This window comes from Typopeltis vanoorti, chromosome 12 (assembly GCF_054136105.1).
Source record: "Typopeltis vanoorti isolate ZY-2024b chromosome 12, IOZ_Tvanoo_1.0, whole genome shotgun sequence".
NCBI lineage: Eukaryota > Metazoa > Arthropoda > Arachnida > Uropygi > Thelyphonidae > Typopeltis > Typopeltis vanoorti.
The window spans coordinates 118,067,207-118,088,945 of NC_143560.1; the positions used below are offsets into that span (position 1 = coordinate 118,067,207).

The window sequence follows — 21,739 nt, forward strand, 5'->3', positions numbered from 1 at the left end:
GAACAAGGTCTTCACAAATCATGCAGGTGTTCTTTCCATCACCTCATTAGTTTCACTATTCATCAATGCTGGTAAATGAAAAAATAATATAAATGTTGCTACTTTTAAAAATTCTTCAGCTATTTCTCCACTAAATAACAGTGGCTGCTTTCCCTTGTAGTCTACATTCCGTAGTATTACCTCAAAACCAACAAATGGCGGTTTTTACATATTACCTTCGTAGCACCCTCCGGTCACGTTCGATGAGCGTGGTGGGCCATCCACTGCGGATATCACTAGTTGTTGACCTGGGATTGCCCAATTTGTCAACAATTTGCTGAACAGATAAGCCTGCAACATGTCATCCTATCACAATGCCTCTTTCAAACTCTGTCAGTTCCCTTCTTGCAGCCATTTCATCCCGGCATAGTCGCACTGACTTGGAAGCATCGTATTCTTCCAATTTATATTGGCTACAAACATGTGATTCATTACATGGCACAATTCACTTTGCCCATGGGAATGTCCTTTGACTTCTTTCCAAGCAGTGTATACCCTTACAAAAAAAAAAAGAGAATATAAACATTTGGATGGAAAGGCTAATATCAGACCCTGCAGGATGCACTAAGTTACATTACATAGCTGAGATACACCATCTTCCAATATGTAACAGCAGAAGAACAAAGTAAGCACGTAAAACACTCACAGACGCAAAATTGACACGGCCAGGGTAGAAAGATATATAGGTAACCCTCATATAACACGGTTTCGATATAACACAGTCTACAAACTGTAGTAACCCTTTATCTTTTCATATATTTTTCACCGCATGACTTAAAAATCCAATTTTATCTTTGTTAAATTTGTGTCTACCCGTGCATGTAGTTATAAGCAGCGAATTTATATTAGGGAAATACACTTTTGTGTGTGTATAGTGTTTATTATTGCACATGTAGTTATAAGTAGCGAATTCATATTAGTGGAAATACCCTTTAGCATACATGTACGTCAGTTGTTTACCATATCAATTGTTTATTATTGAAATTTGTCTTCGAAAACGAAGAGTTTAATGCCAGGAAAGCGCATTAAAAAATCGTGAGTTACATAATTAATGTGTAATTTATTTTTATAGTAATGGGCACTAAACCTGCAACAAAGCAAGGACTTTGAATTTAAATAAATCAAACAAAATGAACATAAAATCCGAGAAAGTGTTATTGCTGTGTAAGTGCAAAGTTAGTTGCTCATGTATGTGATATTCTAATAGAAAAAATGAAGAAATCTCTAATGATATGGATAGAAGATTGCACTCAAAAGAAAATATCTTTGGAAGGAAATCTTATTAAACAAAAAGCTCTCAAAGTTTATAAACATTTAAAAGAACTTTATCAAGATTCTTCAGAAGAAAGCTCTCAGCATGGATTTTGTGCCAATAAGGGTTGGTTCGAAAACTTTAAAAAGCGATTTTCTTTGCATAATCTTAAAATACGCAGGAGAACTTTTAAAAATTATTGAAGAAGGTGGTTAATAGTGCAGACCATGTGTTCAATGCAGATGAATACAGGTTATATATTGAAAAATAAAAGATCAGCTCCTGGATTCCAAGTTTCCAAAGATAGAATAGAATTACTTTACTGTTTTGGAGTAATGCATCAGGTGATTACATGACATCCAATGTTTATTAACCTATCCTCAAATCCTCGTGCTATGAAAGGGCTCGACAATTCCGCCATACCTGTTTCTTGGCAGGCCAACAAAAAGGCATGGGTTACAGCTAGCATGTTTGAAAATTATGTTTTCAAGTATTTTGTACCTGATGTAGAAAGTTACACAAAGAAAAAGAATACAGACTTAAAAATTCTACTAATTTTAGATAATGCGTCAGGCCACCCAACAAATTTAAGCCATCTAAATATTAAAATAACATTCTTGTCCCCTAATACTACTTCACTTATTCAACCACTCGACCAAGGAATAATATAACATTTAAATCATATTATATTCGTCGAACATTCCAATTAATTTAGGAAAAAATGGAATCTAATCCAAACATGACACTGCCTCAAGTGTGGAAAGAGTTTTCAATATTGAATTGTGTGAAAATTATTTCTCTGTCCATTAAGGAATTACAACCTTCTACACTGAATGCTTGCTGGAAAAAAAAATATGGCCTGAAGCCGTTCTAAAACAAAATTTCATACCTCCAGTGGATGCTAACCTAAGTCGTTTAATAAACGTCACATACATTTTTGGAGGGCTTTTGCAATGTGGTTGAAAATGAAATTAGTGAATTAATTGATGGGGAAACAAATTTAAATGAGGAGGAACTGGTACAATTAATAAATGACGTCGAACCAAATGGTGGGGAAAGTTCTGAAGATTCTGATTGTGATAAATCCGTTAAAGAATTCACTTTAAAGAAATTAGCAGAGGATGATTTGGCAAGAAATTAGGAAGTTATTTTACAGATAATGATACCTAATGATACCTCAATGGAGTGCTCCATAAAATTCATGAGATAACTGGATATTTGTTTAGCTCCATATCATGAACTTAATAAAAAATTGCAGCATAGTGGTAAGCAAGGTCTTCTATTACTGACTTCTTGATAACTAAACCAGCCGAAGTATGCAATGAGAATTATAGAAATGATGTCCAAGAGATTTCAGGTGATGACGAGGTCCGGTCACTCGTAAATAAAGAACATCTACGAAATGTTATTTTTGAAGATAGTGATGACGATTAAAATATGCACTATTTTATTTTGCCTAAACATTTATGCATTATGTGCAATGAAGTTTACGCACAATTTGTAATTTTATACTATGTATTTGTTACCTTGAATTAAATAAAAATATTTTTTGTTGGATATGTCGTTGTTTATATAATTTAAAAAAATAAAAAATAAAATGATTTCGAAACATAACCCTACTTTTTCTATGTGATCTGAGTCTCGCATAATGCAGTTTATATGACGTGACATTTCTATGGTACCTAACATCTGTGTTATATGAGGGTTACCTGTATAGTCTGCTGATACAAGATCAGACATTCAAAGCAAGATGAATTGTGGAAAAGACAAGTCTCACAGTAAGATGATACACTGCAAATATGTACATTTATTTGACAAATTGTATAATTTTCTAGACATAATCAATCCTACAAACAACAGTCAATTTCAATAGCGCAAACTTAAAAATTGGTATTAGTTAAGATACACACACACGCACACACACACACACAAAATTCCCTTAGTTATGACTTTTTTTTTTTGATAGACCCAGGTATACTTCTCTCTTCCAGAACAAGCAGACTTTGTAGAGAATTTTCAGACTTGAATCAATATTTAGTAGTGATATATACTGCTAAATATTGATTCAATATTTAGCAGTATATATCATTGTATCTTTATTGCAGTGGTAGGTCCTTGGATTCAGTGTTTTTATCATTAAGATTTTATGAGGTTTAAAGTTATCATCAGGAAAATACAAGTCTATTAATATACTTTTCTGTACTCTTATTCCTGAGGCAGTGGGTTTGTTATCAGGAATCAACTTGTTCATTATGATACCATTAAATTTCTTGGAAAAGAGCCATATGGTTTTCTAATAACAAAAATTAAACAGATTATTGTTAACATAATGGGGTTTTTTTTATTTATTTTTTTTTTATTTATGGACACAGTTCCAAGGATTAGATTCTGTCAAAATATTACAAAGTTTTCATTATGATTTCATTTTCACTTTTATATAATATTGGATTAATAATTGCATTTTGCTTTGTAATAATTGTCTTCTGGATTTTTTTTTTTAAATTCTCTAACAGTCATCTAATTGCGTTGATGAATTAAAGTCATTATGATTCAGCCACAGTACATGCTTTTTTGTTGTTAAACTTGAAACTTTTTAGGCATGTTGAATGTCATTTCTCTTCTCCTTCACCCATCCCCCAATTCAAATAATAATAATTAAAAAAAAAAGAATGACAGCTAAATGCTTGTTTAAGTTAAGCAGATTTTTTGTTGTCAACAGTGAAATTCTGCACATTGAGATTAGGTTTGCATTCTTCTGCAAATGTATTTATTCATGTGCTTAATATTTATGGATGGTGAAACTTATGATCATAATTTTCTTCTTCACATTTTCATTTCAAAAACCTCAGATAAAATAGTGTTTCCTTTTGTTAAATTAATAAAACTACTTTCCTTGTTTGCTTCAAATGACTGAGTACGATGTTGCCATTGAATATGTAGCCGCCACCTGCTCCCAGTTTTACTAAATCATTTCTTACTCTTAGTGTTAAATCCTCATCCTTAAAGTAAGAAATTCAAATAGCTTTCTGAGTTGACTCCAAAAACTATTTTAATAAACAACTTCTGAGTTATCAGTATTGCTGCTCTTTTTTCCCCCATTTCTTTATAAAGTGTCTTGTGCCTTTGAAAGTCATTTCATTATGGTTTTATAATGCTCCTTAAGTTGTGCTTTAATACAGTAACTTGTTTTTCCAGCTTTCAAATTCATACAGGTGACTCCTATTTTAATTCAAATTTTTCTTATTACTTGAGACCTCCAGGACGTAAAGGACTCATTGAGGGAGGCCATATATCACCCAAACCATCCACACCCCTTAAATTCATTCATGCTAGATGCACTCACTGCTCTCTAAGAGTAAAAACCTGGTGCTTATTCCTTTCTTGACTGCAAACAAACAACTTACATGGATGCGCCCCACCTTCCATATAACGAAAAATTTCATCAGACGATATCTTGTAATAACCCATTAAGAAGTTTATAGATCTCTATCATATCAACCCCCCCCCCTGCTTTCTCCTGTTAATTAGAGTCTGTAATTTACAACTTGCAATCTGTCATCATAATCTGTATATAATCTTTGCAACTCTTCTTTGCACCTTTTCCACAGCTTCTTTATCCCTCTTGGAACCTGGGAGACCAAATCTGCACAATAATCCAGGTGCAGTCTTATCAAGGCCTTATAAAGAGGAAAAATGACTTCCTTATGTCAAGGTTTGCTTAAACATCACAATTATCCTGTGAGTTTTATTTGCAACTTTTTGCTATGTGACCTTATGCTAATTCCTAGCCTCATCAGTATTTTTGTAGTATAACCCCACTAATATAATATTCCATTGGAAATCTCATCATGCCAAAGTGCATAACTTTAACACTTACTAGCATTAAACTGGTAGGCCATTTTTGTTTGCCCAAATTTCCAGCCTATTCAAATCAATAGCATCCTTAATTGCCCTGCCTATCTTTGCATCATCGGCAAACAATTGCACATCTCAAGTTAGACCCTTCATAATGTTATTAATGCGTAGATTGAACAACAATGGCCCAAGGACTGAACTCTGAGGTATACCACTGGTCACCTTAAATCTGGCAGATTCACACTGACTAAATACCATATACCTCTGTATACACATCTTTAGTTTACTTACTAGTAGACAAGTAAACTAAAGTTGTGAAGTAAAAATACTTCACCCCTTTAGTTTAAAACTAAAGGATTAAAACAATATACTTTATAATCAAGTGAAAAATGCCCTACAATGCCTTATATGAAATATGAGTGCTTACGCAAGAGTGTCAAAGTATCCCCACTGCCTCATGATGATCCAAGCTTGAACCAGAATGAAATATGGGAAAGATTCCTCCATATTACATGCAAGCCACACACACACACACACACACACACACACACAGAGAGAGAGAGAGTAGATATATGAACTACTGTACCATGATCACTAGCATGCCTCATTTGTGAAATCCATTGCAGTTCATCCTTTTTTGAATATTAAGTTATTTATATTAGTAATTATCCTTTTGTCTGTATGCTTATATTGTGCACCAGATCAGCTATTCCTGTGTTGCGAGTCCCTTCCCTTATTATGGTTCAATTCTAATCAATGATTAGAACTCTTGTTCCAACCAGTCTTTGAAGTAGTAAGTAGGTTTTAACTCAGAAAAAACCTTAGAAGACACAAAATTACATATCATATAATTCTAGTCAGGATTGGGAACATAAAATGTCAGCAATGTGCTGTATTTTAATTTTTATTATCTTTGCAAATAACAGAAAGTGCACTCAATTGCCATTAGTGAAATATGCAGATTAGGCAACTTACTGATTTTTTAAGTGTGATTCACATACTATATTACCACTCTCACTACCAGAAACTAGTTCATAATAGTGCAAAGCCTCTTTTCTTCTTCCAAATAATTTAATATCATTATCCGAAGACCTTCATGGAGTCAAAGACTCATCTAGGAGGTCCCTTTGTCATACCCTGTACATCATACCCTGCCTTAAACACATGCAAATTCTCTGCACACACCACATTCTCAGTTAAGGCATTCCAATCATTCAGAACTCTCCATGCAAAAAAACCTACTTCTCACTCCCTTGCTCACACTATCCTTATACAGCTTCCAAAGATGACCTCTTGTTCTTCCACCATTTTATGAAAAATCTCTTCAGTATTAATCCTATAGCAACCCCTTACCAACTTGTACATCTATCATATCACCCCTCTTACTCTTATTCACTAGACTCTGTAAATTGCATCTTCTCAACATTTCTTCATATTCAGCATTCCAGAGATCAGAAACTGCTTTAGTCAATTGCCTCTGTACCCTTTTAAAAATCAGGTGACCAAATCTGTGCACTATATTCCTTATGTGGCCTAATCAAGGCCTTATACAATGGAAGAATCTCCTTACTTCTACAAGTCCGTGTCCTATCATTCCCAGAATTCATTGCGTTGTCTTCTAAATTTTAGATCCTTATCCACCATCACCCCAAGATCTCTTATTTTCTCCACCTCCAACAGTATATCCCCACCAGGAATAAATTCTACTTCCCATCTTTGGGTTTTAAAATTTGGAAAACAATGTGTCACAACATTGAACTGGTATCCCCACTCCCTTGTCCAAGATTTCCAGTCCTCATAATTTGTCCCAACTTTGCATCATCTGCAAACAACTGAGCATCCACATCAAAATTTTCCCAAATAGCATTGATATGCAGGTTAAACAGCAGTGGTGCTAAAAGAGAGACCCCCCCCCCCCGAGGCCCACCACTTCTTCCTCTTCTGGGATGTTGCTCCCCCATACTCAACTTGCTGATACCTGTCAGAAAGCCAATCTCCAATCCAATGCAATAGTCTAATATTGAACAGCCATCTGCTCTAGTTTGATTATCAACTTATCATGCAGCAATCTATTAAAAGCATTTACAAAATCTAAGTATACTAGTGTGTATTCATCTCCTTTGTCCAATAAAGCAGTCACCTTATTGTAATAAGTAAATAGATTACTAAGACATGGCCTCCCTTTAGCAAATCCATCCTGTTCATCAAAGATAATACCACTGTTGTCAACCCAATTCTGGATCCTGGTTGTCACCAGCTTCTCCAACACTTTAACCATAACAACTGACACACAAATAGGCCTATAATTTGATGCTCTGGTTCTGTTGCCTCCCTTATGAAGCAGCACAATCTTGCCTTCCTTCCACTCCTTGGGAACTTGACCCAATGTAAGACTCATATTAAATAAATATGTCAAAACAGATGTTAACACACAGCCTCATTAACATCAAGTTTGCTCAATTCTCCATGTACTTCTTGCTCACTTACTGTCAGTCTTTTCTCATCATCACTGCTTTCAAACTCTTCATGATGTCACATTCACAAGAATGAAAGACCTTTATGAACTTCTCATTAAATATCTCAGCTATATCCTCCACAGCAGTTGTTCTTATACCATTTTCTCTAATCAATGTCATTCTTCCTTAATCACTTTTTTTTTCCTCGCACTGGCTACATATCAAAAGAACTCGCTAGGATTTTTTTTTTTTTTTTTTAATAGCTAACTGCTACTCTTACTGAGTAACCTTCCTTGCCTGTTCTTTGTAATCTTCATGAAATTGAGGATTTCAAATCTCTTCATTTCCATTTCACACCTATCTTATTTAACATTCAGACCCTTCAAATACTTGGTTTGTATTTTTTTTTTTTTTTTTAGGGATTAACCATCCTATTCATAGAAGATAAGATTTTACTACTAAATACTACAAAGGGTTTGAAAGATAATATCTATTTTCTTGCTAATGACAATATGTAAAAGACTAAATAATGAATGACTGTGCTATAAACTAAAATGGTATTCATTCTCATCTGAATACAGTTCTGCTCCAGTACCATATTGGATACCATTTTAGTTCATAGAGAGAGACTGCACACAGAGGAGGACAATGGTGAGCAGAGATAAAGGAATTAAATTTCCTGTACAAAATCTTTATCAGAGATTTGATTAACTGTGCAGACATTTTGTCACCTTAATTCCACTGGGGATGAGAAAATAGTAGAGAAGATTAAGAAGCAGATAACCAAGTTAATATCAGACCTATGAAACATCAATTATGAAGGGATGTAGTTTAAACAGAAGAAATTTATGTAATCAGCATTCTTACATAGAAATAGCAGTGGAAGTGGAACAAAAGTCAAGAATAGTAAAAAAAATTAGTATTTATCATCTTTAGAGATTGGAAAGTACATTGACTGAATAAATTTAAGAGAGATATGCATCATAAAGCCACCAGAAAGGAGGAATGAAGTTTTCTTATTTTGTCAAACTTTGCATTGTTCTCAGCTCCAGCAGACTACCACATTGCATGCCGATAAATATTTAAACAAAAGGGACCAGATTGTGTTGTGGGAAAAAAAAATACAAGAACAGAAATCAAGGGCAATATGGAATAACAATGCTGAATTAAGAACCAGTTAATTCATTACAGTTACGTAAAAAACATAAAATAAACTAAGAACATCTGCCCTTAATACTAAAGAAATAAAAATTAAATCACACAAAGTCAATGTACGTGGAAGAATTTTTAATACCTTCTTTTTGTGAGTAACAAAACCAAAAGAAGTCAGTGATTCCATGAATACACAGCCAATGACTTGTATGCAGGCAGGCACAGTCACCTTGATGCACCAAACCCTAATTTACATATGCACTAGTGCATGGGAAAAAAATTACTAAATAAGTGATTTTTAAACGCAACAGTGAAAAAAGAACTAAGGTTCAACGTTATGCAATAAGAATAGTTATATTATACATGAATAAAAGCAAGCTTAAAAGAAAAAAATATATATCTATACATAAAATAAACTTATGTACATATTTGCACCTAGCTCGATTAATATAATCTGGTAGTATTTGAATGTTCTCACAGCATAAAGTATAAGTGTGTTGTTCTTTTAATACTGTCCAAATTCCTTAACTGAATCATATTTCTATAGTAGCAGGACAACAGTTATAAATCACCAACTTAATGTTTCTAAGGCTTTCAACATGATACTGAATCACAATTTAAACTGCATAGTTAATATTCTTTTTTAATAATACTTTTAACAGCAGAAATATCAGAATGTTGTTAATCATGATAGCAAACACTGCTATGATGAACTCATTCAATTATAATAATAAACTAAAAAAGACCAAAAGTTCTCATCTCAGTTCTATTCTGAAGATTTTGCTATAATGGGAGTTGATTGTATTCATTTTCACAGCAATCTCATCCCTCCTTCTACCATAGTATGCCTTTCTAGTGAATCAGCTGTAGTACAGAGGGAGGGAGAAAGACCTAAAGCTGATGCTGTTACTTAACTCTGCTTTTATACATCCCTAATTTAACTGAGTTTACATATATTAACAATTTGAATTCCCCATCATCATAACAACTTGAAACTTTTAGCTCCTCTCATTCTCTCTGAGCCAGTAGCTTACCAAATCAATTTGTCTTGATAGCTTTCTGATTTGTTTTCATATAAGTTCAATTCAGATAAATGTGAGCAAACAGTCATCTGTTACCATAAACATTATCACTTCTTATACAGTAAACAAATTACTATTCATGGTAGATATCCACTTTGATGAATAATGGCCAGCTGTCATTTTAAAAGAATTTCCATGATTCTGTAAGTCTTTTATTCAGTTGGATGATTTACCAGTCAAATCTGATATCATCCCAACTTTGTATACCTGTACTCTGGCAGCTGTGATTATTTCCTATATTCCTTAATGATGTTTCTTCAATATCATCATTCATTTCCTCCAAGGAACATAAGCAACTGGAAACGGCTATGCCACAAACAGAATATAAACAGGGTAAATCAAAAAAACTATATGTAATTCTGTTTTTTTTTTATGTTCATGAAATTATCTAGAAAGAGATAAAAATATGCATTACATATGTGCCATAAACTTGAAAAGATTTACAAAAAAGAATTGGTAAGAAAGAATAAGGGACAGTGGTTTACCTTTCCATTCTTATACAGCTACCATCCACCACATGCATATTGCTATTTTGTGACTTATTTTTGATGTTATTGAATGAAATTTGGTTTCACTTTAATTTCACTTGTGACTGAAAGAGCACAAGACTCCAGAATATTCCAATTCATTATCTTAAAGAGTTCTTACTCATCAAAACCTCAATATCCATTACAGACAGCTTACTTCATGGAATTCCATCCGATACCTAACCCTTCATCTCATCCATACTCATTCCGCTGAACCTTTGTTGATCCTGTGAAGGATTTAGAAAAAAAAGCTACTTTTGAATCTTTCTGGTCCCTAGCCTCCCCTTCTTAGACACATGCCTTCTATATGACATTTACTTGCCTGTTTGTTTTCCAAATCAAGATAGTCATATTGATCCTGAATATCCTTTACTTGCTATTCCTTGAACCTAGATGACCATTACACTTAAAAACTGGAATTTTACTAAATTCTGCTTGAATCATATTCTTGTAATGCAAAACATCATTTTACAAGCCTAAAGGTTTGAATAATCTCAGTTTGATATGACAGCAAACAGTGATCTGATAAAAAAAATCACAAAGAATATCTAGATGCAAAAGTAAGATATTGCTAAATCGTCCAAAAAGTTACTAAGTTCTCATTAGTAAGAACTTGATAATTATAAAGTACTGCATCTCAGCCTGATTTAACTGCCAACTTGAATATGCAATGCAGCGCCTCACTCCTTTAAAATTTTTAGTGCACACCCTAATTGTATATGCATTTGAAAGTACAACAAGATGCACTAAATTGCACAAAAAAAAAAAATAAATAAATAAAAACCTAGTAGGACAACAAGTGAGTACTGCATCTTCTTTCCAAACATGCTTAACTCTGAAAATGACATATCCCAAGAAAAATTAAACGAGTTTATAAAAAGTCATTTATTTGAGTTCAGGCACAAACAGTACCACGGCAACAATCAGGATATCATCTCATTTCATTCGAGGTAATCAAAAGTGGAGGATTTGATAACAAAATCAGCATAAACCAAAAGACCTCTGATCTGCAGATCTGACATGACCTTGTCCACAGTACAAATGAAGCGTAGTGATGTTTTACACTTCAAAAAAGCAACTTTCCCTTATAATATTATTTTCTTTTCACAACACAGAAAAATAAGAAAATATTTATTACCTTATTAAGTCAGAACATATTATTGAATTTAATTTCCTAATCCAAGCAAAAACAGACATTGTACTAGGTTGAATAATGCCTTCCCGACCTACTACAGCTTGGGTGACAAGGTATAAAGAATGTGTTGGATGTGAATATGTTGCAAGGGGACAAAGTTACACTAGATCAAGAGTGGATGCATAAAGATGAAAATACATACACAACTCTTCACCTTTCTCTAAGTTCATTCCTCATCAAAAGAAATTTTTAGGTCAAAATTTCTAAAGATCGTTCTGGATTGTTGAAGACATGTTTATTTTTCTTAAATAATTACTAGTACAGTGATTGTAGCACTATAAATTTGCATAAAAAAAATCAAAATCTGAATTATTCACACCTATAAAAGAATCTTAGTACCTTATAAATGAGTCGTGGGAAAAAAATGTGCTGTTTGCAGTATATATGCTTTTGATGATATTTACAGGTCATTAGCTGATGTAATCAGCTAATGACCTAGTTAAACAGGTCCTCATTTATTTGATAGGAACACGTGATGATCAGATAAGAATGGTTTAGGCATACGAATTATGTAATATTCATGACCCACTGATCATGAGTATTTCATGGAGCTCATGCAACCACAGTCTCTGATCTTAGTGGGAATACCTTGCTGAAGGTCACAGCAATAGTGTTTTCTGATGCTGTGTCATAGTGGATACTTCCTCTTAGATTTCTCTGTCAATGTCTTATTTCCCAGAAGAAAGATCCAAACCAAGTTTCTGAGAAACTGGATCTCGTTCTGGATTTGAATCCTCAATACTCCTTAACTGCCAAGTTACGTTATTGCAGTCGCTACTCGACTTCAGGTTCCATCATCTTATCTTATTTACCATAATGAAAATAAATACACTAAAGAAAAGATGTTCATCAAAACTATTCCATGGAACAGAAAAGTTTGATGAAACGAAAACACACAGCATAACAGATAAATTGAAATATGAACACAAAAATATAAAGCATTTATTTGTATAGAAGATAAAAAAAGTGTATGTGTGTATACACACAGTATGTTATATAAATTTATATTCATCACAATCACTAAGAAAATGCTTTAAAAAATTGATGTTAAAAAATGGAGAATGAAGAGGAGCAGTCCCTTTTAAATTGTTTTATAGGACAGCATAGTGACATCCACTTCATGTCAAATAATATTACCTGATTATATTACATATGTGCTATTTCCAAAATAATGATAGAGTTAAAATCAATTTAAGAAAATTGCAAATTATAAGAGGAGATTAATAAATTGCATACTCACCTTCTGTTTCATATCCATATCCAGTAACTGTACATCGCTTTCCAGGCTGTTTTGTGGCACCACGGGCAGGCAAACATACCAAGCAGGCTTTTTCATTTAAATCAACAGGTGACTGTACCTTCAGTAGTGCAATGTCATTATCTAAAGTTTGACTGTTATGGTTGTGATGAATGTATGTAGTTGAAACACGGTGTGTCTGAGCACCGGGACTTCCATACTGGCTTGCCAAATTATAATCTCCAACTCTGATATATATCACATTTCCATTTCGCACAAGACTGAAATGAGAATATCTATTTTGTCAGGAAGAACCTGTATATAAATATACAATTAAACAATGATTTTAATTAAAAAAAAGTTGCTTTCATTTTAAAAATGAAAGGATCCTGGCAAGCAAGAATTTATCTCTGAACTTATCTCTTCCAACCCCAAAAGCTCTGCTAAAAATATACAGGGACATTTGAAATGTTTGAAATATAACAGTAACCTTTCTAAACATTAATTTTGCATTTTTAGTCTAAGTTGGTATTTTCAAAGAAAACTGATAATTAGAAAGGTGCTAAATATACATAATATCATGTTTATTTTTCTTAAATAGATTACTAGTATGGTGATTGTAGCATTATAAATTTGCATAAAATTCCAACTATATAATAAAATATTTTTTTAACCATTGACCTCCCCCAAACCAACTGAATAATAGACAAAGTGAACATGTTGCAACTCATGTGCAGAGTTGATGTACAAGGTAACTGAGTACCACATGGAGGGCTACATAATCTCGAGATTTGCATATATAAAAAAAAAGAATGGCCTTGTTTTGTTCATAATTGTTATGACCTGGCATTGCAATATAGCGATATTGCTTGATTTGCATTATTCCCTACAGATGCACATTCACTGACAAATGAAAATTTTTTTTTTTTTACTGGTAATTACATGCATAAGAGGTTTTAATCCTCTAACATTAGAACCATAAATGGGAAACAAAGGACATAATTAACATTAGATTTAAGATATGCAGAGAATACTTGTTAGGAAATATATAAAAACCAAGATTGTTTCAAAAGACATGCAAAGAGCGAATGAACAAAAAAGGAAGAAAGTATTCTCTGAATTTAAAGTTTAACTATTAAGGAGTGGTGACTAGCTACTACACTTGTGCTTGAAGAGATGAATGAGACGAAATGCTTCAGCTAATTCTTTTGTCTTAAAAACTTTCTTCGCTCTGGATCTTCTGATTCTTCGTGTTCTTGTGATTCTATCAGCTGCTTCTCTATCTCCATAAGGTGGTCATGATGCTGTCTTGTGAATGGGACCCTAGTAAGTCAAGACATCATTTTCATTCATGTCCAATTGCAGTGCATTGCCACTATCCACCACAGCTTTTCTGGCTTTGGCAACATCTGTGAAGCCACAAAAATCATCACAGAATTGAGGGCACAGTTTGTTCTACACTGCTTTAATTGTTGATTACTTCATGTCCTCCAAGAATTGGCAATGTTTTTGATGGCATCATGGATGTTATAATTCTTTTAGAACTCTCTCAAGATCATCTTTCATAACCCTGACTGCTTGCGGGAATGTATATGCTGTAAGTAATAAGCCTTAAATGCTGAAATAACTCCCTGGTCCATTGGCTGTAGTAATGATGTAGTGTTGGGTGGTAAAAAATATGACTTTTACATTAGGATGAAGGTCTTCTGAAGATGTTGGATGTCCAGGAGCATTGTCCAGCACAAGCAGAATTTTAAAGGGAATTTCTTTTTATGAAACAATGTTCCACAGCAGGAATAAAACAGTTCAAGAACCAGTCTTCAAACAAGAAGAGTGTGAGCCAGACTCTTAAATTTACTTTCAAATAACAGGAAGAGCTGTTTAATAATGCAGTAAAGTGCAGGTTTGTTTACGTGCACAAAAGAAACTAGTTCCCGAATTATTAATTATCCTTATGGGGAGCCCGTTCATAAGTATGGAACACCGTAAGTTGGTCATACATAATATCATGTTAATACTAAACAAATAAATCAAAATAATAATATAATAAACTAAAAATATTAATAAAATTGTAGTGACTATTGTTTTGTCAACTGTCTTACTACTTCTACACTATAAAAGGAGTAGTGGATGAGAGAACAGAGCACTGGAACCCCCCAGAATTAGTTAGAAATAAGAGAGTATAAAGTTATTAAGTAATGGGACTATGTGCAAACCAGATAATTTGAATTTCTCCTTCTGCTGAGAACTTTTCCATGGCATTTGTCCAAGGTAGATGGACAGCAAAAAGAGATCTCTGTTAGTCAATAGCAGCAAATTTATGCAGGCAGTTGTTTATTAGTTAAGGTCTCCATGTAGCATAAACTTCACTGTTAATGAATTTCTTTATGACTTTGGAAAGAATTAACAGCATGAGCAACAGAATGGTAAAGATTTATTACCCATCTTAAGAGTGGGTGGATATGGACCTAAACTTTTTTTTTTATTGGTAAGAATTAATGTTGGTGGGTTGTTTGGGGGAGATCTTTGGTTGGATTTTTGTAGTTTTGTTCGTTTGTTTTTGAAAGTATTGGGGGAGAATATTTATTATTATTATGTGACACCTCCAGGGAGTCCAAAGACTCATCGAGGGAGAGTGTGCCAACAGCATCGAACAATTGATCCCTTTCCAACTACTAACTGCTCAAACTTGCTTAACTTTTTTGCTGAGCCATTAGTAGCAGAGGCTCTACCAATTGACCAACCTTTGCTGGCAATGATTCACAGTAAAACTGCATTTGTTTGGGTTGCGATCCATTGTGTGTGTGGTGAGGAATAGATTAAAAGGAAATGGGACAGCAGTAAGAGGTAACAGACTTGCAAATATACTGCCCACACAGGGGGAAAACAAGTCTCCTGTTCATAAGTGGTCTCAAACAGTCAATTAATCATTGAATCTTCTGATTCTGATAGAAAAATAACACTTCTTCAAAGCCTGACTGAACTCTATTAGAAGAAGCTACAAGTCTAGACACAGATATGATTGGAAAATTAAACTTCCGTTTTTATGAATTACTGAAGATATCCAAATTTTTGAAAAGAATTATTCGCATATTGGAAATTCTTATTTATTTATCAAAAATTCGTCCTTTTCAAGTTACCGACATTATTAACACCAGACCTCCACAGAGTCAAAGATGCATCATGGAAGGTACACACTGTTGCACACAGAGCTCATCAAACCATGCTTTAAACTCATTCAGTGTATCTGCATTCATCATAATAAAAGGCAATACATTCCACTGACCAATCACTCCCCATGCAAAGAACCTATTTCTTATTCCTCTGCTCACAGTCTCCTTCCAAGAATATCCCCTTGTTCAATCCACTTTCCCCATTCTATGAAAAAATTTCTTCCCATTAATCCAGTAACAATCTTTTACCAACTTAAATGTCTCGATCATATACCCTCTCTTTCTCCAATTCACAAGGCTTTGTAATCTGCATTCTCTCAATCTGTCTTCACATCCCAACTTCCAGTTACCACCTTAGTCTTCTCTGGACACTTTCCACTATATTCTCATCAACATGAAAACCAGGAGACCAAATCTGCACACAATAATCCATACAAGGCTTGATCAAGGCCTTGTACAATGATAGAACCACAACCTCTTTATTTCTGCATTCTAAGATCCTCTGCATCATTGCCATAACTGATGTGATGACTTCATAAATTGTGCAATGTGATTTGTTTCCTCAGTTTCCTAGAAAAATTTTCCACTAAGTGTGTACTTTGCATCCCACTATTGCCTACAAAATTTGAGGACATTACACTTTGCAAGACTGAAATGACAGTTGAATACGTTGCCCACTCATACAATCTATTCAAGTCATCTTGCAACATCTGCTTGATTCATCATCACTCCTCCCAGTTTTGCATCATCTCCAAACAGTTGTATATCACCAATTAAACCCATCTCCCAATGTCATTAATATACAAATTAAATAACAATGGTCTCAAACAGACATGTGTGGCACATCACTAGTGGCTTTCCACTAGTGATGTGCCACACAGGTCTGTTAAATTGTGAAATTACATCCCCCCATGCACAACTTGCTGATAACCTATCTGAGAGCCAAATTGCCTATCCAATTCACTAATCTATCATCCAATCCTATCTGCTTCAGTTTTTCATTTTTTTTCAGATTGTCACACCAACTTGTGTGACAATCTATCAAAAGCCTTTGCAAAATCTAAGTACACCAATGCATCTCCCTTATCCAATACATTCATCACCTTGTTATAGTACACAAACAAGTTGGTCAAACACAACCACCATCATCATCATCAAATTCCTGCCATGTACCCACAAGGGGTGTTGTAGGAACCTCCCTTTCAAAAAAACATTCCCTTAAGATGTGATGATATGGCATGTAGTCCTACTGCCTTATTGACATCTAGCTTAACTCCTCGTATACCTCTCGCTCACTCACCATTTAGTCTTCTCTTATTACATTCCTACACTTGAGCTTCTGACTTCAACATTCAGGGTGTGAGGATGAAATACCCTGATGACTGCTCACTGAGTACCTTTATTAGGTCCTCTGCAACAGTTACCAATCTTCCATGTTCATCCATTAACATAATCTTCTCATAATCATTCTTTCTACTTGCCACATATTGAAAAAACTCCCAGGGGGATTTATTTTATTTTATTTTATTTTTTTGCCTGCTTTGCTAATTTCTGCTTATACTGCACTTATGCTTTTCTTACAACTTAGTCATGCAACTAATTATTACCATTATTCATCTTGTGCTGCCTTCTTTCAGATTTCATGCTTAATCTCCTCATTCATCCATTTGACACCTATCTTATTCAGCCTTCTGATCTTCAGAATATATTCACCATCGATGCTTTTAAGTATTTCTTTGTCATTTCTCAAGTAGCATTTATTTCCTTTCTGCTCAACTGCTCATTCCATGCTATAGCTCCAAGCTGTCTCCTAAACCTATCGTAATCACCAGCATTTTACTTCCATATGTATCCTTTCCTCACAGAAGTTTTCATATGGCCAGCTACAACCTAAGTGATTAGTATTACTTTATTTCTTTATTGATATACTTTGAGTTTGGAAAGTAATCATTTATTATTATTATTTGGTAACCTCCATGGAGTCAACAGACTCATCATAGGAGGCCCACTCAACCAGCAACATGTCTATTGTAATGAGCTTTGAAGTTATCTATACTACTTGCACTCACAAAGCATTTGGGCAATGCATTCCACTCACTAACAACTCTCCATTTAAAAAAATCTACTCCTCATACCCTTCTTCACCACATCTCCATACAACTTCCAGGGATAGCCTCTTGTTCTTCCCATCTTAACATCCACTCTTTTTATAATTTCTTCTGTATTAATCTGATAGAATCCCTAAACTAACTTGAAGGTCTTTATCATATCTCTTCTTTTCCTCCTATTCACCAACCAGTCTGTAATCCACATTTCTCTCAAACACTCTTCATAACCAACATTCCAGAGTTCTGATATCACTTGGATTATTTTTCTTTGGACCTTCTCTAGTGTTTCCACATCACAATGAAAATTAGGTAACCAAATCTGAGCACAATAGTCCATATGTGGTCTGACCAATGCCTTATACAGATGCACCACCACCTCCTTATCGCTACATGTAAATGTACTTTGATGACTCTCTTATTATGTTTTCTATATCCTAGTTATTAATATTCATGGTATTTTCCATTTATTTTTTTTCTTTGCTGCATTTTTCAGGAGTTGTTTCAGATTTTCCAGTTCAACTTTTAGTGTTCTTTGCTTCTTATGTGCATTTTTATATATGCTAGTTAAAACTAAAAACTTGTAAAAAAAATTTTTTTTAAGCATTTTGAATTCAAAATAAAGATAGAAAGATGCAATAAAACTTAGAACTGAATCAGACTAATCATCTCATATCCATTTATTTTTTGTAATATTATGCAACTCTCCACAAATGCTGGAAACCTATCATACATTCTGAGTTAAGAGAAAGTCAAAGGCTAGATATAACCTTGGAAGTCCTGCTCTAGAAAGCTAAAACATGGAACTTTTTTTTCCAGCTTCCAGTACACAAGATGGTGATCTCACACACCAGGTGGTGAAATTCTTTTAAGCAAATAATTAGGCAATTTTCTGGCACATTTGAGATAAAAGAAATTACTCTGTTCAATAATTCATTATCTCTCCTCCACCCCTGCCAGTACAAATACATTCGTTGGGTTGAAGTGTTATGATGTTGAGCCATAAAACAATTTGTTTCAACTTCTAGCATAACTCTTCTTCCTCTTTATTTATCCTTTCTACTTTTCAAACTGAAATATATATTTTTTTTTTCCAATCTTATACCTGGCCATATGTTTGTTATGCTGTAGCTTCTATATAATTAAGGCAATTTTCTGTTTAACAGTTCTAGCATAGAACTGTTAAACATTTCCCTCTTTATTATTATTACACCCTTCATGGAGTCGACACTCTCATTGTGGGAGGTTCATTCAACTGACAACATATTTATCATATAGAATCTTAAAGTCCTTAACACTCCTTGCATTAACAACACATTCTGGTAATGCATTCCATTCACTGACAATTTTCCATGTAAAATATCTACTCCTCACACCCTTCTTCGCCACACTTTTACATGACTTCCAGGAATGACCTCTGGTCCTTCCCCTCTCACCTTCTACTCTTTTTATAATCCCCTCTGGATTAATCTGATAAAATCCTCTCACTAACTTAAATGTCTCTATCATATCACCTCTCTTCCTCCTATCAACCAAACTCCTGATATCGTCTTAGTCACTCATCTCTGGACACTCTCCAATGTCTCCACATTACATTGAAAACCAGGTGACCAAATCTGAGAACAATAGTCCAAGTGTGGTCTAACCAGTGGCTTATACAGTGGGACAACCTCTTCCTTATTCTTGCATGTTAGAGTACTTCTTATCATAGCAGCAGTATGATGTGAAATCTTTGCAACCCTAGCAATATGCCCTCTAAACTTTAGTCTACTGTCAACCATCACTCCAAATCTCTAATCCACTTCCTGCAGTATGGCATCATCAATATAGCACATAGTCTTATATTTCTGCACCCCAAAATGCAACACTTTGCATTTATTGATATTAAAACTACAACCCCCACTCTTTTGTCCAAATAAAAAGTCTATTTAAATCTTCCTGGGTATTCACAGCATCAGCAGTGCTACTTATAATTCTTCCCAGCTTTGCATCATCAGCAAATAACTGAAGATCCCCAGTCAGTCCACATGATATATCATTTACAAACAAGTTAAATAGCAGGGGCCCCAAGAACAGAACCTTGGGGCATGCCACTGGTCACCCTTCTTTTTTGAGAGACTGCTCCATCATACACAATCCTCTGCAGCTTGCACCAACTTATGTGGCAATCTATCAAATGCTTTTGCAAAGTCTAAGAATATCACTGTATATGATTATTCTTTATCTAACACACTCATCACCTTATCATAAAATGCAATTAAATTACTGAAACAGGACCTACCCTTTACAAATCTATGCTGACCCTCATAAAGAATGCCATGTCCATCAACTCAATTCTGTATTCTATTCCTTATCAATCTCTCCAACACCTTGATCACAACTGCAGTTATACAGACTGGCCTATAGTTGGAGACTTCTGTCTTAGAACCATGCTTGTGGAGTGGTACTATTTTGCCCTCTTTCCACTCCTTAGGAACTCTACCCACTGCAAAACTCATTAAATAACCAGGTCAAGGGCTTAGCCAACTGACCTGCACATTCCTTAAGCATACATGGTGATATGTCATCCATTCCCACAGCCTTATTCACATCTAACCCAACCAACACCTGATACACCTCCGTTTCTTTCACTTCTAATACTCACCTCTCTTCTATATATTGTACCGGATAATTTATACCAGTATGATATATGCTGATAAATGCTTGTTCAATAATTCTACTATATCCTTTGCAGCTGTTAGTTTGCTGTCATGACTATCCACCAATGTTAGTCTGCCATAATTATTCCTCCTCTTGCTTGCCATGTAGCGGAAAAATTCCCTCGAATTCACCTTGGCCTGACCAGCCAATCTCCTCTCATACTGCACCTTTTCTTTCTTTACCATGCTCGTTATCTTTCTAGCCTGCACCTTATACTCTTCATGGATCTGATCACCACCAACTGTCTTGTCACAGCTTGCTTGATTTCTCTGTTCATCCATTTCACTGCCACTCTATTTACTCACTTAACCCTCGATATGCAGTCATTCATTGCTTTTGTCAGATACTGCCTTATGAGTTTCCATGCCTTTTCAGCATCTTTTCTGCTCAGCTCATCTACCCAATGTACTGATGCTAACTGACTACAGAACTTCCTATAAGTCACCTGCTTTATACTTCCACATGTATCCATTTTTGGTAGTGACCTTTTCTTGTTTCACCACTTCCCAAATAAGTACCTCATGATCACTCTCACCAACTGGCAGCAATGTCAACACCTCATTAACAACTACATCTTGTGAAGTTATCACCAAATCGAAAACATTAAAGCCTCTAGTTGCTTCAATCATGTGCTGCTAAGATACATATCTCTCAGAAATTCCACAAACTCATTCTCCCTGTTTCCATACACCATCTCCTCCTCCCAGTCTATATTCCTGTAATTAGTCTCCCATCAGGATCATCATCTTTTTACATGCCCAACTAAGTTGCCTAAACATTTCACAATCAGTATTCTCTGCATTCCATTGATTATAACAGCATCCTATCAGATATACTAACTTGTTTATTTCAACTTCGCGCCACACGTTCAAAATATGTGCATGCGCCATCAACTTCCACACTTCGTGGACACAATTCCTTTGCAATCATTAATAGCACTCTGCCTCTCTTCTTTTCACATCTCAA

At 34.6% G+C, this 21,739-nt stretch overlaps 1 protein-coding gene across 1 annotated transcript in view; it reads right to left on the reverse strand.

The window, feature by feature from the left end:
* The window catches only part of LOC150101172 (uncharacterized), a 116,882-nt gene that overhangs the window by 9,414 nt on the left and 85,729 nt on the right, over positions 1-21,739 (reverse strand). The window contains exon 6 of the mRNA XM_090402183.1: positions 12,799-13,076. Coding sequence (XP_090258309.1) covers positions 12,799-13,076 — 278 coding nt within the window. The remainder of the gene's footprint in view (positions 1-12,798; positions 13,077-21,739) is intronic.